Source organism: Helianthus annuus, chromosome 10 (assembly GCF_002127325.2).
Source record: "Helianthus annuus cultivar XRQ/B chromosome 10, HanXRQr2.0-SUNRISE, whole genome shotgun sequence".
In the NCBI taxonomy this organism is placed as follows: Eukaryota; Viridiplantae; Streptophyta; class Magnoliopsida; order Asterales; family Asteraceae; genus Helianthus; species Helianthus annuus.
This window is the reverse complement of record NC_035442.2, coordinates 180,319,184-180,338,151: the sequence shown is the minus strand read 5'-3', so window position 1 is coordinate 180,338,151 and position 18,968 is coordinate 180,319,184. Positions and strand designations below refer to the sequence as shown.

Sequence of the window (18,968 nt, the reverse complement as noted above, 5' to 3'; positions counted from 1 at the left end):
ACTTCACAAACAAAAATATTTAATAAAGGGAATAGATTCGGTTAGTATTAATTCAGTTTGTTACGGTATCAGACTATCAACATAGTAACCGAAAATGAAAAGTTAATAAGAAAAGTGTGATATGTCTGAAAGGATATCGATATGTGTTTTACATTGAATGAAAACCATAAAAACGATACCGGTACAGGTTGCGAGAACACTGAAATTAATACCGTTGTCAGTATCGGTTCATCATTGTATTGGTACAGTGCTATCACTCAGTGTACCTGACGATACCAAAAGATACTCTATCTTGAATAAAAATCTATTTTCAATAAATTTTGTATCTGAACGGTGAGAAAAAAAATAAATACAATTACCTAATCAGTTTTTATTTTACCGTTGTCAGTATCGGTTCATCATTGTATTGGAAGAGTCTGCTGAGGCATTGGATGAGTCTGCCTGAGGCATTGGAGGAGTCTACCTAATCATTGAGACACGTGTCACTTCCATATTTAAAGACGCATGAGGGGTCTTGAAAGAGGCATCCCGCGCATTTGAATCTGTGATGCCCCTCATGAAGTGGCTATTTTAGTAAGTCAAACTTTTTATTGGCTATTTTGGTAATTTTCTCTTTATCATAACTACTTTACAATTCCTTTTATTACATGTTTAGCCTATGCACAATTTGATTACGTTATTCAGTTTTTAAGACGGTTTGAGTGGTTGGAAATGTCCGACCACTCAAACCAACATTTAGGTTCTGGTTTTCAAAATATATTGAAGCAAAAGCAATTCCAAGTTTATACTTTCCCGAGCTGCAAGGCATTGCACAAATGATTACTTTTGGCTAAATTTGATATAAAGACTACAAAGCAAAGATGGAAAAGGACAATTTCTTTTTTTTTTTTTTTTTTTTTAAGGTGATTCATTAAGACGATAGAAGGAAATACAACGTAGGATTAGAAGCGATAGATATTGAATTTGCTTTCATGCAACGTAGGATTAGATAGATTCCATCCAAGTTGATCCAATCGTTATCTTTAAAATATGGATCAGAAAGCCACACATATATAAATCATATGGCCCTACTTAATTTGGATATAAGCATAAGACATATACAAAAATAAATTGTGTACATTAAAATTACATTCTTAAAGTAGAAAAATATATAAGAAAACAACAATATAATAAGTACTTGAGTACATATATAAATTTCTGAAGATTCATCGTTTCTAACGTCGAAAAAAGAGTTGTTCTCAATCCGGTTCAGCTGATTTTGATGGGACTTCTAAGCCGAACTGGTAACTATAGCTTTTAAAGAAACTAAATTTCTTTTATAGAAGTTTATATAATTTTTTGTAAGTGAATCGCAACATTATCTTAAGCTAGGGGAAATTACATAAGGATAACAGGTAGACGGGCAACAAACTGCGCCGTCATCCCCTTCTGAATAGAAAACCCTAATTTGCTAATAACAAAGCCTCGGCCCTGAGGGGTCGAAAAGTTGCTATGGACCACACGCTGAACTCTAGCTAAGAACCAAACCGCCTCCGGCGCCAAGGAGCCAAACGTGTCAAACGCCAGGGGAACAAAGGCATGCTGATTATCCTCACAAGCTTTCGCGTGTTTTTCCACCTTCTTTGACTCTGCTTTCAATACCGCTTGCCCCGCCACAAACCCATTTTCCCGGAACCCGGCTAGGGGGGATACACCTGTGAGATCGACACAAGCATGTTTCCCGCCCTCCCAACTAAATTGAATAGACCAAGTTGGCTCGTCTGGTTGGAAGTTGATTTTTGGCAGTTTAGGTCACTTGTATTAGCATAGAGTAGTGCCATTAGATCTTCGAAAGTACAGTAAAATAGTATGATTAAAAAGAGTTTAAAGTAATAGTAACCACGTTTCCATGGTTGCCAAAAAGTCGCTCTATTTTTTTTTCTCTTCAGAATCACTTAAGTTTGATTTCTTTTGTTCTAATATTGCGTAGTTACTAGATTGAATCAAGTTTGATTTTTTTTTTCTCTTTTAAGTCAATCAAGTTTTATTTAAACCATATGATGATGTTTCATTTGTATCTAGTCTAGTTGTTTAATAAACTAGAAACACGGTAACTAATAAATATAAAATGATAAGAGAGCATTCACATATGAAAAACGAATATTTGGTATGTTTCAAAAGTCACAGATTTTGATCATTTAAATATTTGTATCAAGATAATGCATTATATCAGCTGAAAATTGATAAAATGTCAAGATAACGCTTTTCAATAGTACGTATTATTCTGAAAATATGAACACTTTACTTATGAACCGCTTGTGTAGCAGGTTCAACTAATTGATTAAGGCTTCTAACAAATTTAGCTTTTAATTAATACTACATCAACGCCAATGTTCATAGTCATAATTACATTTTTTTATGTTATCATCTTTTAATTGCAGAAAAAAGATTGTTTCTTATCATATATATAGATAAGGTCGGATCTCTTGTCCAATAACTACAAACAATTATACATAGTGGCGAAGTTTGGCTAAAAGTTCTGTGAGGCGGAAAGTCATGGGACCATTTTTTTTTCCTATCACTATATTTCGGTCGACTATTCGGGTCAAGTCAAACAATTACATGCGTCCCAAGGTATCATTTCTAATACATCTGTAGGACAGGCTCGTACACATTATAATAACTCCAAATATAACTAAATAATCTTCTTTCATTCAAATGACTTTTTCTTACACATAAAAAAACTAAATATGAATACTCAAATTTCATTTATATAAAAACTAGTTTCAGACTTTATTTAAACTCACTTCAAGTTGAACAACAATTATAAAAAAAATATTAATAGCCCAATTCTTCACGTTTTTTAACTCAATATAAAAATATGTATAAATTTTTTTGGACAATAAACTTGGTAGGGTCAGGGAATTTTTAGGCAAAATAATTGGTAGGGGCGGACCTCTTTAATTTTAAAAATTATCGAAAAAATTACACTACTAACCGAAATATTGGCGGGGGCGTGTGCACCTCCTTGCTCCTTAAAAGCTCCGCCCCTGTTTATACAATATAATATAACGTGTAAAAATCGCATTAGATCAATATAATTTTACAATACAAGTAAGAAAAAGTAAGTATTTAATTCTAACAAAATAATAAAAACTTAGATGTAAACTATAAGTATTTAAATGTTGACATGACTCTGAATCCGTTACGGATATATAAGCCAACGGTAGGTCCACAAATTTAAATTAAAGATTTGAGTTCGGTTTAACAACTAATTATAAATAGTAACAAATCATTTTGTTATAGGATTGGGTTTCTTTTAACAAAATGTTTTATTATTAATTTTGCTTTTCTTTGTTTCTGTTAACATGTGTGACGAGATCTTGTGTTTGTAGTATCGTGTACGAAAAAATAAAGATAATTACTTTATCACATAACCGGTATAGATGGATCTTTTATCAAGAGAGGGGGTACGCATTGATCGACTTGAATAATTTGTACCTCTGTTTGAAATTGACGCAACATTTTATTGTTATTCCATATTTGTAATACGGCTCTGATACCAATTAATATTGTGTGTTCCAAATTTCTAAAATGTTTAGGATGGTTTTCTGATTAAGTGTGACTTAGGTGCTGTTTGTTTTTTCTGCACGAAAACCTCTTCTGCTGCAGGCCACATCTGCAGGCATCTGCAGGAGAAGAGGTGGACCAAATGTCTTCAGTCTGCAAGGAGAAGAGGGTTTGTTTTTTTTTTTTTTTTTTATATAAAACCTCTTCTTCTAGGTTTAGAACACACACCACACAACAATCTGCACCTCCACTCTCTCTCTACTCTCTCTCTAGTCTACAATCTGCACCACCGCCATCATCACCACCGCCACCACTTCACCACCGCCATCATCACCACCGCCATCATCACAACCACCGTCACCACCTCCGCCTTCACACCTCCACCGCCATCATCACAACCACCGAGCCTGCAACGACCGTCACCACCTCCGCCTTCACACCTGGCCGGAGATTGAACCGGGTTTTCGATTTTAGGGTTTTCGATTTGGGGGTTTTGTTTGTGATGTTGTTGATGATGATGATTTGGGGTTCGATTTGATGATTTGGGGGTTCGATTTGATGATTTGGGGTTCGATTTGATGATTTGGGGGTTCGATTTGGGGTCGGAGCAGGGGTTCCGAGGTGGAGGTGGTGGCGGAGCAGTGGTGGAGCAGTGGCGGAGCAGTGTCGGAGGTGGAGGTGGTGGCGGAGCAGTGGCGGAGCAGTGTCGGAGGTGGAGATGGTGGCGGAGCAGTGGCGGAGGTGGAGGTGGTGCCAAGAAGAGGTAAACCTCTGCTTGGAGAAGCTTACCTCTCATAACTTCCCCAAGAAGAGGTTGGGGAGAGGTAAAAAGCACTTCTCGAAAAAAAAAAAAAAACACTCTTCTGAGGCCAAACCTCTTCCCGCGTCTGCACGGTGCAGACAGAAGAGGCCAGGAAGCTCTTCTTCCAGAAAACAAACACCACCTTACTTTCATATGTATTCCGTGGGCGTGAAATTAATAATTAGATAAGAACAAAAGTTTTATGTAAAAAACAAAATGTTTTCTCTATGAAAACAAAAGGGGTATTGGATTTTAATAATCCCAAGTTTCACTAATTGGCCGGTAATAATCCCAACTTCAAAAATTGCCTACAACAGTCCCAACTTGTAAGATTTTGGCCACCAATGATCCTTGTCTAACTGGGTTATAACCCAGTTAGTTTTTTGAAGTTTTGAGCGGCGGAGAAGGTCACTAGAGGTTGGAGATGACAAGTGGTGGTCTCCTTTGGTGGTTTCAGGGGTAAAGAGGGTCGTCGGAATAAGTTGCAGGTCACCGGAGTTGCGTAGATGGTGGAAATTTTAAACTTTTGAGAAGCGGAGAAGATTACAGGAGGTCGGAGATGACTGGTGGTGGTCTCGTTTGGTGGTTTCGGGGGTAAAACGGGTCGCCGGAATAAGTTGCAGGTCACCAGCCCAACAAGGTTATAATCCAGTTAGACAAGGATCATTGGTGGCCAAAATCTTACAAGTTGGGACTGTTGTTGGCAATTTTTGAAGTTGGAATTATTACCGGCCAATTAGTGAAACTTGGGATTATTAAAATCCAATACCCCAAAACAAAATTGTAGTTCCGCATCTTAAACATAGCAAAATAGTAACTAATTAGTAAGCTTAGTTGCCGCTAATTATCTAAGCAACTACTTATGAAATTTTCCACTGATTATTACCCCCCCCCCCCTCTCTCTCCGCAACCGCCATTTTTTCAGCTATATCCAAGCCATAGACATTATCCCTTGGACCCCACCAAGGGGCACTGCTCCCTTGGAACCCTCTCGATCTAGGGGCTTCGCCTCTTGGAACATTAGAGGTTTCTTATTGCTCGAAATTGTAATGGTGTTGGACGAACATGTAATCTACACCTTTTAACTTGTATCAACGATTATTATAGTTTCTCATTTGGTCTTAAATAAATCCAGTTTAACTAAAATTATACCAATGACACTAAAACGTCTGATACATTCATGTGTCTATGATATATACCATATTCATCTAGGGTGTTATAATATATTAATATTACCATATGACAGTTTTGTTTTGTATTATTGTGATGATGAATATGATATGCCAATGAAGAAGTTGGTTGAACCACACACATCTACAACAAATCAGGCACACCTTACGGCTCACACCAAAAGTTGGTTGGGTTGGGTCTTTTTGGTCAGATGGTTAGGCCGAGTTGGTTACATTCCCATGCTACTATGCACTAAAGTTGCTTTGCTTCAACCGCCAACTTTCCAAAATTCAATCTTTATTTTATACTTTTACATTCGGTTAGGTTAACATATTGAGTTAATTACATAGTTAGTCCCTGTGGTTTGCCCAAAGGAACATACTTAGGTACTAATAGTCTAAAATTACATTCTAGGGTATTAACTTTTTATTTTGTAACGTTTGGAGGTATTTACGTTATTTGTAGGTTTAAAATCACATTCTTTTAGTACCTAAGTATGTTATTTTGCGCAAACCACAGGGACTAAGGGGTTGTTTGGTAGCCTCTGAATGGTCATTAAGAGGCTACCTCTTAATGGAACCATTAAGAATTTTACAAATGAGAAGGTAGAAGAATGTGACATGTGATGATTTACCATTCAGAGGTTACCTCTTAACCATTCAGGCTTGAGGTTACCTCTTATTTATTCAGAGATTTTAAACCATTAAGAGGTAGCATCTGAATGATCATTAAGAGGCTACCAAACAGCCCCTAACTATGTTAATACCCTAGAAGTTAATACCCCCAAACGTTACAAAATAAAAAGTTAATACCTAAGCATGTTATTTTGTGTAAACCACAGGGACTAACTATGTAATTAACTCTAACATATTTTAATGATTGATTAAAGTTTTGTTAATTTTTTTAGAACAAACAAAAGGTATTATCATTATTAATTAAACTAGACAAAAGATACAAAACATCCAAATTACAGAAAATATAAAAGTGACTATACTACTCTAACCAAGAAATTACATAAAAGTGACTATATAAAAGTGACAATACTACTCTAACCAAGACATTACATAAAAGTGACTATACTACTCTAACCTTGACATTACATAAAAGATACAAAACATCCTAATTACTCGGAATCTATCAAACACGATCAATCTTGACGAGAACCGGATCTAGTTGGTTAACTTGGATCGAGTTTGACTTAAAAAAATTAAAACATAATTTCTATGGCTAGTTGGTCAGTATCATTTTTTAAGAATGAATATTCAATTTTTAAGATACTTTACTTTCTAAACATGTATTTTTTTAAATTTATATTGATATTCATGTATTTTGTTATAAATATTAGTAAATTTATCATAAATGTCGCCGCATGTTTTTTTCTTTCGCTTCGCCCAGAAAAACGTAAAAAAATTGTTTCGGCCGTCAAAACCAAATTGCTTTGGCCGGTCCAGCAGACTTCTTAGAGCATTCATATCCAATCCATCAAAACTTGTGAGGGTGAGTTTTTATATTGAAAGGGTATAAAAAGTGGTTGTGAGTGGAGGAGAGAGAAAATGTTACTGTTTATCTGTATATTTGGGGGACACTGTTCACCCAGTATAATTTTTTTAATATATATTGAAAGTGGTTGTGAGTGAAGGAAAGAGAAAAATGTGATGATAATATTATTTAATTGAGAAGGAGAGAAAAAAAATATTTGTTTTTAGTGGAAATATATTGATATAGAAGTTGTTTTTTAGTGGAATGTACGTATAATTTGATGGATTGGATGAGAATGCTCTTAGTTGATGTGCCTTTTGTTAAACCGTAGTTAAAGGCATAATAAATTAATAACTTTTATCAGAATCAAGCAATTGTTTTTATTCTTTTTAAACTTAAATAATGGATGTATATCTAACTCACACAAAACCTTCTATCAAAATCTAACTTATCCTCAAATGTTGGGTTGTCAAAGTCATTTCCTTTCAATGACTAAAAAATCGCTTGTCCTTTGAAACATGGTTATCAATTTCATAACTAATTATTGAAAATACCAAATTAGCAAATGACACATCACCAAATTAGTTATATATATAATATAAACTATAAAGAAATAAAAGCGTTATTATCCACTTACGTTGCTGGGCCACTCGTGGGCTATATCAAGTTGTATTTCCTTTCGAATAACGATGGTAGGTTATGGTTGGAGGTGCACGTTGTTCGGGTATATACCTGGTTGAGAGTATTACCTGGTATTGGCAAACCCGGGTCGGGTTCGGGTTTTTATACCCGGGTATAACAATACCTTATTTTAGGGTTTGGGTATTGGAAAACCCGGGTTGGGTATAGGAATACCCAGTTTCATAGTTGTGTGTTTTTATGCCATTTTTTGTTTTTTATTGGTTTCAAGTTTCAACTCCATTTTTATATATAAACTTTAAAAATTAATAACATAAAACTCATATATATTAGGGGAATGGATTATGAGAAAACTAGTTTAAATGAGAAAACCAAAAAACTAACTAAAAAAACCTAAAAACATACCAATTTTTTTACAATTTTATTATTTTTTTCGCAGCTTTTTATATATAAATTAAAAAAAAAAAATTGTAATGCACATGTGCACTAATACGGAAAGCCTAAACCACTTAACCCACCCCCACCTACACCCCTAAAAAACCTGAACCCCCTCCTCCCCCCTACACCCACCCCCACCCCCTCTCCCGAAAACCTAAAACTAAACCCTAAACATAAACCCGAAAAAAACCTAAACCCCCCCACCTCCACCCCCCGAAAACCTAAACCCCCTCCTCCCCCTACACCCAAAAACCTAATCCTAATCCTCTAAAAAACCTAACCCTAAAAGCTAAACTAAACTCAAAAGCTAATTTTAAGCATGGAATGCACATGTGTAGTACACATATAATGCACACGTGCAGTACAAATTTTTTTTTTTTGAATTTTTTTATATATAAAAAATATAGATTTTTTATTTAAAAATTGTAAAAAAAAAAAAAAAGAAAACTTATGGTATGTTTTTAGGCTTTTTTAGTTAGTTTTCTAGTTTTCTCATTTATATGTAGTTTTCTTATGATCCTCTCCCTATATATTAGAAACTTAGAAATATTACAAGATTACATATTATAAAAGTGCATCTTAGTTCATAACTGGGTATTGGAAAACCCGGTGTGAGTATTTGAAAACCTGGTTAAGAAAAAAATCGGGTACAGGTATCGGGTTTTATTCGGGTTGGGAAATAACCGATTTCGGGTTTGGGTTTTCAGATCGTTATGCATACCCGGTGTGTATCCTACGGGTATAAGTTCAGGTATGGAATACCCAGTTTTTTTAAAATCCAAAACGTTCGGTTTTTTTTGTGCACCACTAGTTATGGTCTCATGGATAATCTGGTAATACATCCTCAAATAGTCATAAAGTCTATGAACTGAAAAAGTCGACGGATTGGGCTTTTGATGTCTACGACTTTATGGGCTGAAAAATGTCCAGGTTAACAGAGATAATTTAATTGATGCTTCATGGGCTGGGCTGCGTTGCTACCCTAAACAATTTGCTAAATCTTTATATATTGCTGTTCAAAAATAAATAAATAAATCTTTCCACATTAACTTTTTAAATTTAAATACCTTATACTTATTTAGAAGTGACCATTTATTTTTGATAGATTTGGAAATAAAATATAATTTATAACAGGTGTAGACCAAATAACTATTTCAAATTATATCTTTTGATGGATTTAATAAAGCATGAAGTAACAGGAAGTGTAACAGTATATTTTGAGAAAAATAAAATATATATTAAGAAATCCTTAGTTGATAAAAAAGGTGAAATTAAAGATGAGGGAATAAAATTTTGATATAAGGTTTTGATTTAGGATACAGTTATTTTTAATCTAATAAAAACTTCATAAAAATGAGTTTTTTGTTTTTATGTGATCCAACTAATCTAGGGTCACTTTTTTGACAACTTCATGACAGAACCATTAATCTACGATGATTAAAAGAACAAATGGATGGTCCTCAAAGATCCAAGGATGTCACGTAACACTCACAATATGAGTATATGGCCCACGATCGCGACTCAAGATGACTGGCAACGATCATCACCTTACGAGTGTTACGCGGGTCAACATGGCTGGAAAGTAATCTACTAACCCAAGGGAGGGATCATGGTCATATGCTAACGAGAAGGACTAAAAATATTCACATTTGCTCCTCCATAATTATATGAGTGTGGCCTCTATATTATATAGATTGTTTTTAGTGGAGAAGAGATAAAAAGTTACTATTTATCAGTATATTTAGAAAAAAAACACTATTCACACTCTATATTTTTTTAATATTTTTGAAATCAGTTGTTAGTGGAAGAGAGAAAAAGTAACGATAAAAGTATACAAAAATATTATTTAACTAAAAAAAGGTAGTGATTTTTTAGTATAATTATAGAGACGAAGATGTAGAATCAATTGTGAATGCTGCATTGCAAGGGATAAATAATCGTTGCACATCAGGATCAAGTGTTTGTCGAGCGCCTTTAAGTTAATATAAAGCCACTCTTTTCGGTATTGTCGCAAAAGAGTAGTGATGTGCGTGGACATGTATATCTGGGTGTAAACGAGCCTGGCCGAGCCCAACCAGGCTCAAACTCAACTTAGTTTGAGCCTACTTATCTGAACTCGAGTTCTGCTCGCGAGTAAAACCTGAACTCAACTTGAGCTATTTTAATACCCAACAAGACAAAATTTGTGGGTGGACAACATTAGTTTCAAATCTGACTCAACCCCACCCACCATACCATACCATACCCCAAAATCTAATCCCAAATTCTGTCAGATTTCATGCATTTACACTTGGATTCATCATCCTCACTCTCCAATGCCAGGATCCATTCAAGTTTCAGGTACTTAAATCCCTTTATCTTCCTTAATTCAACTCTAATTTCATACTTTCCAAAGTAATGCACTCTTTGTATTTGTTAAAATTTCACAGTTTTGTCCTTCAAGAAGCTTCCATCTTCATCAAATTCTGTAAAGAGTAAGTACCCTGTTTGTAAGACCCCCCGTAACGGGGCGTTTTTTTTAAAAAAATTTGCAAAAAAACGCCGGATAACGCCGGAACCCCCATTACATGGGGCGTTTCCGGGCGTTTTTTTTGAAAAAAAATGGTGGTGGCGTGGTTTTAAAAACGCTGAACAATGGTTTGAATGCCCAATCAATTGAGGACATGTGGGTTTAGAGAGAGAGATGGGGTTGTGGCCGGATTTTTTGGCCGGATTTTTGGCCGGATTTTTGGCCGGATTTTCTGGGTTTGCAGGGTTTGCAGAAGGGAAGAAGAATGGGAATGAAGAAGAAGAAAGGTTTTTTTTTAAAACTTTGATATTGACACTTAGGCCCCTATACTTTTAAACTTTATTATTTTCTGTATTTTTATTTTACTTTCTGTTTTTTATTTTCTGTATTTTTATTTTCTTTATTTTTAAGTTCTGTTTTTAATATTTTAGTATTGTATTTTTTTATGTTTTAAATTAAAAAAAATAATTAGGAAATGATTGCATGGGCATTATTTGAATAATGCCCCACTACACCATTTTATGGTATAATGCCCCTTGCTGACTGGGCTGCCACATGGCGCAAAACGCCCCATGGAGGGGGCATTATAATGTTTAACCATTACGCATGGTCTAAGTTGTAACCCTTTCATAATTATTTTAATTTCATTTTCCTTCAATTTATTATTATTATGTAGTTTCATTGGGGAAATTTGAGTATGAAGCTGTGGAAAATGGAACTTTTTCTTTGTAAGACCCCAAACCCTTAATTTTTTTTTTTTTTTTTTTAATTTTATGAGCATTGATTCAACATACTGATTTTAGCACAGCCCATTGACTAATCTGCGAGATAAATTGACCATCACAATCCAGGATGCACAAGGAAATCAAGTATCAAATTCAGGTTTATCATAATTACATATCCTCATTCCTCACACATTGTCTTGAATTAACTTTATTTAATTGTATTTAAGGATGACTTAATGTTGTGCGCATTAGGTGTTCCAACCATGTCTATACTTGAAAAGGGTGTTTGGGATGATATGTTTCCCATTGAAGGAGGTGGCCTTATCCATATGAAATTCGAGTTTGTTCTTAGCGATCAAGAGCGCACCCGGGTTCTTTCAATGGTACCTCTTGGTTCTTTTTTCAACTATTAAAATAAACTTAAAGTTCCACTTCCATTTTATTTCGCCAACACGTTGCAAAGATGACGTCATTCGTGAGTAACTTAATCTATGCAGTTAACGTCCGTGATATATCGGTCCCCTAGTAAAATATCGGTGTCATATATCTGTTAGAATATCGGTACTGATATTATCGGCCATATTGACCGATATATCATCGATATTTGACCAATATATCACTGAATTATTAGTGTTAAAGGGGATGGATCATGAGAAAACTAGTTTAAATGAGAAAACCAAAAAACTAACTAAAAAAGCCTAAAAAACATACAATTTTTTTTTAATTTTTTTTTATAAAAAATCGCTATATTTTATGTATGGAAAAAAATTTTCAAAAAAAAATAATTTTTTTTGTTGTATTGCACATGTGCACTATTATAGATATAATGCACATGTGTAGTACACATATAATGCACGTACAACATTTTTTTTTTTTTTGAATTTTTTTTATATATAAAAAATAGCGATTTTTTTATAAAAATTTGTAAAAAAAAATAAAAATTGGTATGTTTTTTAGCTTTTTTTAGGTTTTTTTAGCTAGTTTTCTAGTTTTCTCATTTAGATGTAGTTTTCTCATGATCCTCTCCCTAGTGTTAAATTCCTATATATATAAATCCTGCATGATATTAAAATTACTGATATCTCACCGAGATAACCTATATCTCAAATATCGGTCCTTGACCGATAGCCGATATTTTACCGCATTAACTGCATAGAACTTAATCAATTGCTAAAGTTTAATAATTGATTTAAAGATGCTTTGTTGTTTGGAAGTTACATGTAATTTTGTTATTTATATAGAGAGAATCTGCAATTAAGAAGAAGCAAGCCGAGATACTTGGTAGCAGGATAGGAAATGCTGAAAATGCCAAATTTCTTGCATCATCGGTGCAGAGACGTGAAGTCGCAGGTTTGATCTTGCTGTGTCTAAAAAAGCATATAAGCACTAAGTTAATAGGCATGATGATTTCAACTCATTTCCTTAAGTCTTATAACGGTGTTGTATATTTGCCTACGCTTCAAACGTAAAAAAAGTTAACCAATAAGGAAATGGGTTGAAAGTGACCAAAAGAGTAGTTTTAATCCAAACATATTCTTAATCATATTGATTATTATTACGAAGATAATATAAAATTTGTGATCACGCACTAATTGGTTATGAAAGAGTAAAAGTTTGGACAATCGGACTCATTTACTTATGAATGGGTTGATTCAGGTTTTGTTTAAGCGTTCGAAAGAAGCCACTAAGGAAACGGGTCAAATTCGTAGTACGGGTAAAAAACTTGCTCAATGTGTATTCTAAAGGAAAGCGTCTAAAACATTTTATTAAAATAATATAAATTTTCAAATGACCCTCTAATTTTTTGTTGAAAATTAAATTATATACTATTAAAGAGAAAGGTCGGTGGAGACCTTTCTCTTTTACCCTCAAGTTTTTGACTTTTCATTTCTCTAAGGCCCTTACACTTTCAAGTTTTTCCACTTTACACCCTTAATTTTTTGACATGAAACACTATTAACCCTTATCTTTAAGTTAGTTGCACATTCACTTCTAACTTTCAGTAATTGACAATTTTGACATTCTTAACCTTTTCTACTTAATAACTTGACACCTCCTTTGGTTTAAATGACTTTTACGACTTTACACCGCAACGTGGACAAATTATTATAATTTTTATTATCTATGTTCTACTTATTTTGTGTACGTTCGTAAACTGTATTGGGTGGGGGGGGGGGGGGGGGGTAGTTGCACGGACCTCCCATCCGCCGGAGTATTGCAACTCCGCAAGCTAGCTTAGCCCCATAGCTGCCTGGCGGTGATTACCCACGATGAAGAGCCCCAACACCCCATAAGGGCATTGCCGGGAATCGAACCGGTGACCTCAAGAAGGGTCTGGGTGAGGCTGGCCAACTGGGCTACCCCAGAAGGTTTCGTAAACTGTATTTGAAAGCAAGTCGGGTCAAATATACTACGTTTTCATTCGATTGCGACGTAATTTTTTTTAAGTAAAGAGTTGGGTCTATACAGTATAAAACGAGTTACTTTAACTTTCGACGCCGCCGCAACGCGTGGCGGGTCAAAATCCTAGTTTTTTGTTGAAAAATTAAAAAAAAAAAAAAATTGGTCACAAAGTGTTTTTGGTCAACCCATACCTACTCAATATGGCCTGTTGGCTGTTGCACACTTGCACAACCCTTCTGACCCGCTCGTTTTGCCAAATCTAGCCCAAAGGGTACATTTTATGCTGTTAAACCTTCTAAACGGTTTTATTATAATCTACATTATCATTGAAGTAATATAATTTTACGACCACCCACTAATTTTTTAAAAGAAAATCTAAAAGTTATGGACCCAACGTATTTCGGGTCAACCCAACCCTACGCGTTTAGACCCGTCTCCCATCCTGCCCATTTTGCACCTCAAGCACAAATGGAAGAATAAATGAGTTCATTCGATTGTCAATTCGGTCTTACATTGAAACTTTTTTGAAAGGTTTTGTCTAGATGTTTTGAGGGCTACGTCTTCATTGAACGCTACAAAATCTTTTGATGGGAAAAAGGAAGAATCTTTTCCGAGGCAATCGTTGACAGTTAAGGATTATAAATATTATATTACATTCACAGTTATGACATAAATTTAAATGCGCATTCGAAACTTTGACTATATAACAGTAACTTTCTGTGTTCTAGAATGCTACAGATAAAAGAGAAGAAACTCCGGTCAGTCGTTCGACAAAAGAAACTGAACTAAATCCAAATGGTTCGGGTAATTTGGTTGATAAACTGAAAACAAACGAAGCGAGCACATCGAATAAGAACAATGAGTTTTCGCTACAACAAGCGGAAGTACCCAAAAAGCTTCTAGAAGACACCAAGACTCGTGATTTCCTAAAGAATAATAATAATGCAGTCAAAACCGTACTGTCGGATAATCGGGTTGAGATATCAGATCAACAGAATCTTGAAGATAAAAAACGGAGCTTTTTCAAAAAAATGAGCAAAGACGGAAACTTTCCTCCTTTTTCACAAGAAACAGAAGTAAATATAACTAAGACCAATGAGATTCAGTTACAAGATTCATCTTCTAGTAATGCGGGGTCATCAAGATTAACGATTGCTGAAAAGATTAAATCTCTTTCACCGAAATTAGCAGGTGACATGGCTAAGCGGGCTTCATTGGAGAAAACTCCAAAAAATATAAAGAAGATGATTAGTGTCTTTGAAAGTAGTTTATCTAAGGTGTGTATGTCCACTCTGCTGTGAATATTATCATTGCTTTTTAAATTTTAGAGTTAATTACTGTTTTCGTCCTTGTGGTTTGTCAAAAATCACTATTTCAGTCCATTAGTTTAAAAATTACGATTTCAGTCCCTGTGGTTTCACTTTCGTAACCATTTCAATCCATTATTTTGTTACGTACAGGGACTGAAATGCTTACGAGGTGGACTGAAATGGTTACGAAAGTGAAACCACAGGGACTAAAATCGCAATTTTTAAACTAAAGGACTGAAATAGTGATTATTGACAAACCATGGGGACGAAAACAGTAATTAACTCTAAATTTTATTTGTTTTATTTTTAGATATACATTTAGGGTGACTTGCAGCCCATTTGACCCATTCAACTTATTTACCTTTTAGATCTTTCTTTTAAATTATTTTACCGATTTCTTAAAAATAAACATAACTTGAATCAACCCATTAACAAAATCGGTAGAAACTGCCACCTGCTTTATTAGCTAAGCGGCCGTTTGGCAACATCTGAATGGTTAAGTGCTGAACCAGTAAGAGGTCTGAACCATTAAGTGCTGAACCAGTAAGAGGTTTGAACTATTAAGAGCCTATATAATGCTAACCGTTTAGAGGCAAATGTCTGACCAATTCAGATTAGAGGTCTTAACCATTCAGACTCTGTATAAATCTTAACCATTCAGAGGCAAATGTCTGAACCATTCAGACATCTGCTCGTGAAACAAACAGTCTGAACCATTAAGTGCTGAACCAGTAAGAGGTCTGAGGTCTGAACCATTAAGAGCGTCATTAAGAGGTAATATTTAAACTAAAATTGACCAGTATATAGGTAAATGGGTTGAAATTGCTACCTAATAAGATTCCAATGTATGAACTGATTTCAGGATAGAGTTCCTATCAAGCCTCTAAGGACAAAATCAAACAGATTCGGAACCTCACGCTTATTGAAGGATGATACGGTTAAAGATTTGTACGAGAAACCCGAATCAAACCTCAATAACTCAGAAACATCAAGTTCAACCAGGCTCAGAAATTCTTTTAGTACGGGTGATTTGCGGAAAACTATTTCAAGTGAAGATCAAGTTGAATTTGACGATGATATTGTAGAATCAGCTGAACAAATGGCAAAAGAAGAATACCATCAAGAAAAGGTTGTTGATTCTTTATCCAAAATTGTTATGAAAGTTGGTGACTTTATCTTCAATATAAATTTTATTCAAGTATTTAATTTACATCGAGATAGCAGGTAAACGGGCAACAAGCTGCGCTGCTAACCCTTCTTGAATAGCAAACCAAGTCTTTTAAAAACTACGTCCATAGATCTCGGGGTCATAACACTTGTAGTTACAATATAGACATGTTGGGTTGTCCATCAGGGGCGGACCTACCCTTTGGCCAGGGTGGGCGGCCGCACCCCTTGAAAAAAAAATTAGTGTATATTTTAGGCAAAAAAACCAGACCACACCCCTTGAAAATATGGTTGAACACCTCATCCGCACCCCTAGCAAATAATTTCTGGGTCCGCCACTGTGTCCATTATAAAAAAATGGGTAGCTGTAACTATAAATTTGGCCATTTTACCCTTAGGTTACCTATTCATTAGATCTTGCAACTTTGCAAGTTTTCCAAGTCACATGGCATCTCTTATAGTATCTCAATTGCGTTTAGGGTAAATATGGCATTCGACTAATTAAATATTCATTACTTTTTCATATGTCTAAAATTGTGACAGTACTCTAGTTTTACCCCCCGCTTACGATATGCTCATATAATGTATATATGTGTGGACTCTCGGGGGGCAAAAGTGACAGTGCACTAATTTTAACGTTATTTTACTAATTTCGTGAAAATAACGTTAAAAGATGGGATGGTTAATCATGCATCATGTGGTGGCGTTGATAGCCAAAAGACAAAGGGGTACATGCACTAATTGGCATTTGTCTCAATTGCTGAGTGTTATGTGCCTTGTGTCCAAGGCTTGATGCAAAACTACAATCGAGCCGGGGTCTCATTGGAAGCAGCCTCTCTATTCCTACGGTGTAGAGGTAAGGCTGTCTACCTCTCACCCTCCTCAGACCCTACCTTAGCTTTGCTATTGGTGGGATATACTGAGTATAATGATGATGATGATGTGATTTTTTGACCCAATAAGACTGTTGCATATTTAGCAAAGCTTTTAAGTTTTACCCATTTGACCGTTGGGATTGTAGATCACCCAAACTGACCCGTATTTCGTATAAAGTTTGTACCTTTTTCATGATTGTTGTTTTTGTAAAAATGTATTTCAGGGTGAAGAAAATGAAAGCTCTGAAGGCCCAGACATAGAGGCGTCTAATGGATCGTTTGGACAGGTTCATTTTTTTTTATTCAGATACTTGTAAAATGTAAAGAAAAATCATGTGTTTTGTTTCAATCCTAAATCTTGAATTTCTGTTCAGGCAATGAAAATAGCACTTGTGGTAGGATTTGGAGTCGTCGTCTTCCTCTTTCGACCAAGGGAAACTGGGTATGTTTCGTATTGCCATAAAATGTCCTAAAAGTCAAATCTTGACCGAATTTGAACTATTTATAGGTGTCAGTTTCGACCCGTTCATGTAAAAACGTGGTTCAATTCGAGTCATCTTTATATGTTAATTACTTATGAAATTTGAATAATGGGCTAAAAAAGTGTTTGCGGGTCAATCCAACCTGACCCAACTCATTTTGACTTGTTTATCAATAATCTATCTGTTTTGCATGTTAGCCCGTTATCGCAAACGAGGGTCTTGTACTTTTCCTTGAATTTTGTTAATATGCAGTTTTCATGAATCAAATTTCATAGGTTGCCTGGTCTTTTGGCTTATATGAATTGAATTAAATTCTCGAGTTAATTACTGTTTTCGTCCTTGTGGTTTGTCAAAAATCACTATTTCAGTCCATTAGTTTAAAAATTGCGATTTCAGTCCCTGTGGTTCCACTTTCGTAACTATTTCAGTCCACCTCGTAACCATTTCAGTCCCTGTACTAACAGAATAAATGGATTGAAATGGTTATGAAAGTGAAACCACATGGACAGAAATGGTTACGAAAGTGAAACCATAGGGACTGAAATCGCAATTTTTAAACTAATGGACTGAAATAGTGATTTTTGACAAACCACAAGGACGAAAACAGTAATTAACTCTAAATTCTCGTACTTAAAGATGTGTATAATCTTTTGACAGAAAAGGAAAGAAGGAAAACACTCGTGCATCAAGGAACGTCGTAATGATGAATAAACGGGGATCAATTGAAGAACAACGTAGAAGGGTTAGCGTTTCAAGGTCGTCTTAGCTCGGTTACTATACATCATGGCCCAGTAATCGAATATTCGCTATGTTTTTTCTTTAAATTGCAATAAAATGTTTATGTTCATAGCATCTAATGTAATTTTACTGTTGATGCTAAATGTAAGTGCAATGTTGAATCTTTTATTTACTCTTCATATGAAATGATGCACCCGAGTCCAAAAATGGCCGAAACTGGTTTTATAAGACGCTAGATAAAGATGCACTCGGTGGCGGACCCAGGATTTTATTTCAATGAGGTCCATTTTCGGGTCGGTCCTCGTTCGGGTCGAGTTAAAGTGAGGTTTGAACTAGATTTTTGAAAAAAATAAGAAAAATGGGCTTATCAAGGATTGAACTCATGACCTCTTGGTGGAAAAGAGGGAGATTTACCACTACACTAGCTTTCTTTTTATTTCTATGGTGTCCACCTAATTGTATTTATGGGGTCCATATACAATTTAATATACCCAAGCTACTATTTTTTTAAAAAGATTGGGATACGGGGACCCCGGTAGCACCAATGTGGGTCCGCCCCTGGATGCACTCATGAAAATCACTTTATATATTATCCCTACTGCGTATATATAAATTGGTTAGAAAAAGAGATAATATGACTAGTATTTTATGTAAATGTGGGGTAACCCACTTGCTAGAGGCA

The 18,968-nt window shown here is 35.2% G+C and overlaps 1 protein-coding gene across 6 annotated transcripts; it reads left to right on the top strand.

Moving 5' to 3' along the window:
* Positions 1 to 10,089: 10,089 nt before the first annotated feature.
* Positions 10,090 to 18,493, top strand: LOC110886960. 6 transcript variants are annotated; one of them, XM_022134847.2, is made up of 12 exons: positions 10,090 to 10,417; positions 10,507 to 10,551; positions 11,263 to 11,314; positions 11,395 to 11,468; positions 11,564 to 11,694; positions 12,553 to 12,661; positions 14,257 to 14,342; positions 14,443 to 14,991; positions 15,887 to 16,153; positions 17,291 to 17,353; positions 17,441 to 17,508; positions 18,206 to 18,493. In XM_022134847.2, exons 1-12 carry the CDS (start codon positions 10,393 to 10,395, stop codon positions 18,312 to 18,314), a joined length of 1,578 nt encoding a protein of 525 aa, XP_021990539.1. In that variant the 5' UTR covers positions 10,090 to 10,392; the 3' UTR covers positions 18,315 to 18,493. The 6 variants fall into 6 exon arrangements, with proteins under 6 accessions (XP_021990539.1, XP_021990542.1, XP_021990541.1 ...); XM_022134849.2 differs by having other exon boundaries at positions 10,227 to 10,417; positions 10,507 to 10,873; XM_022134851.2 differs by having other exon boundaries at positions 10,257 to 10,417; positions 11,390 to 11,468.
* The last annotated feature ends 475 nt before the right edge of the window (positions 18,494 to 18,968 follow it).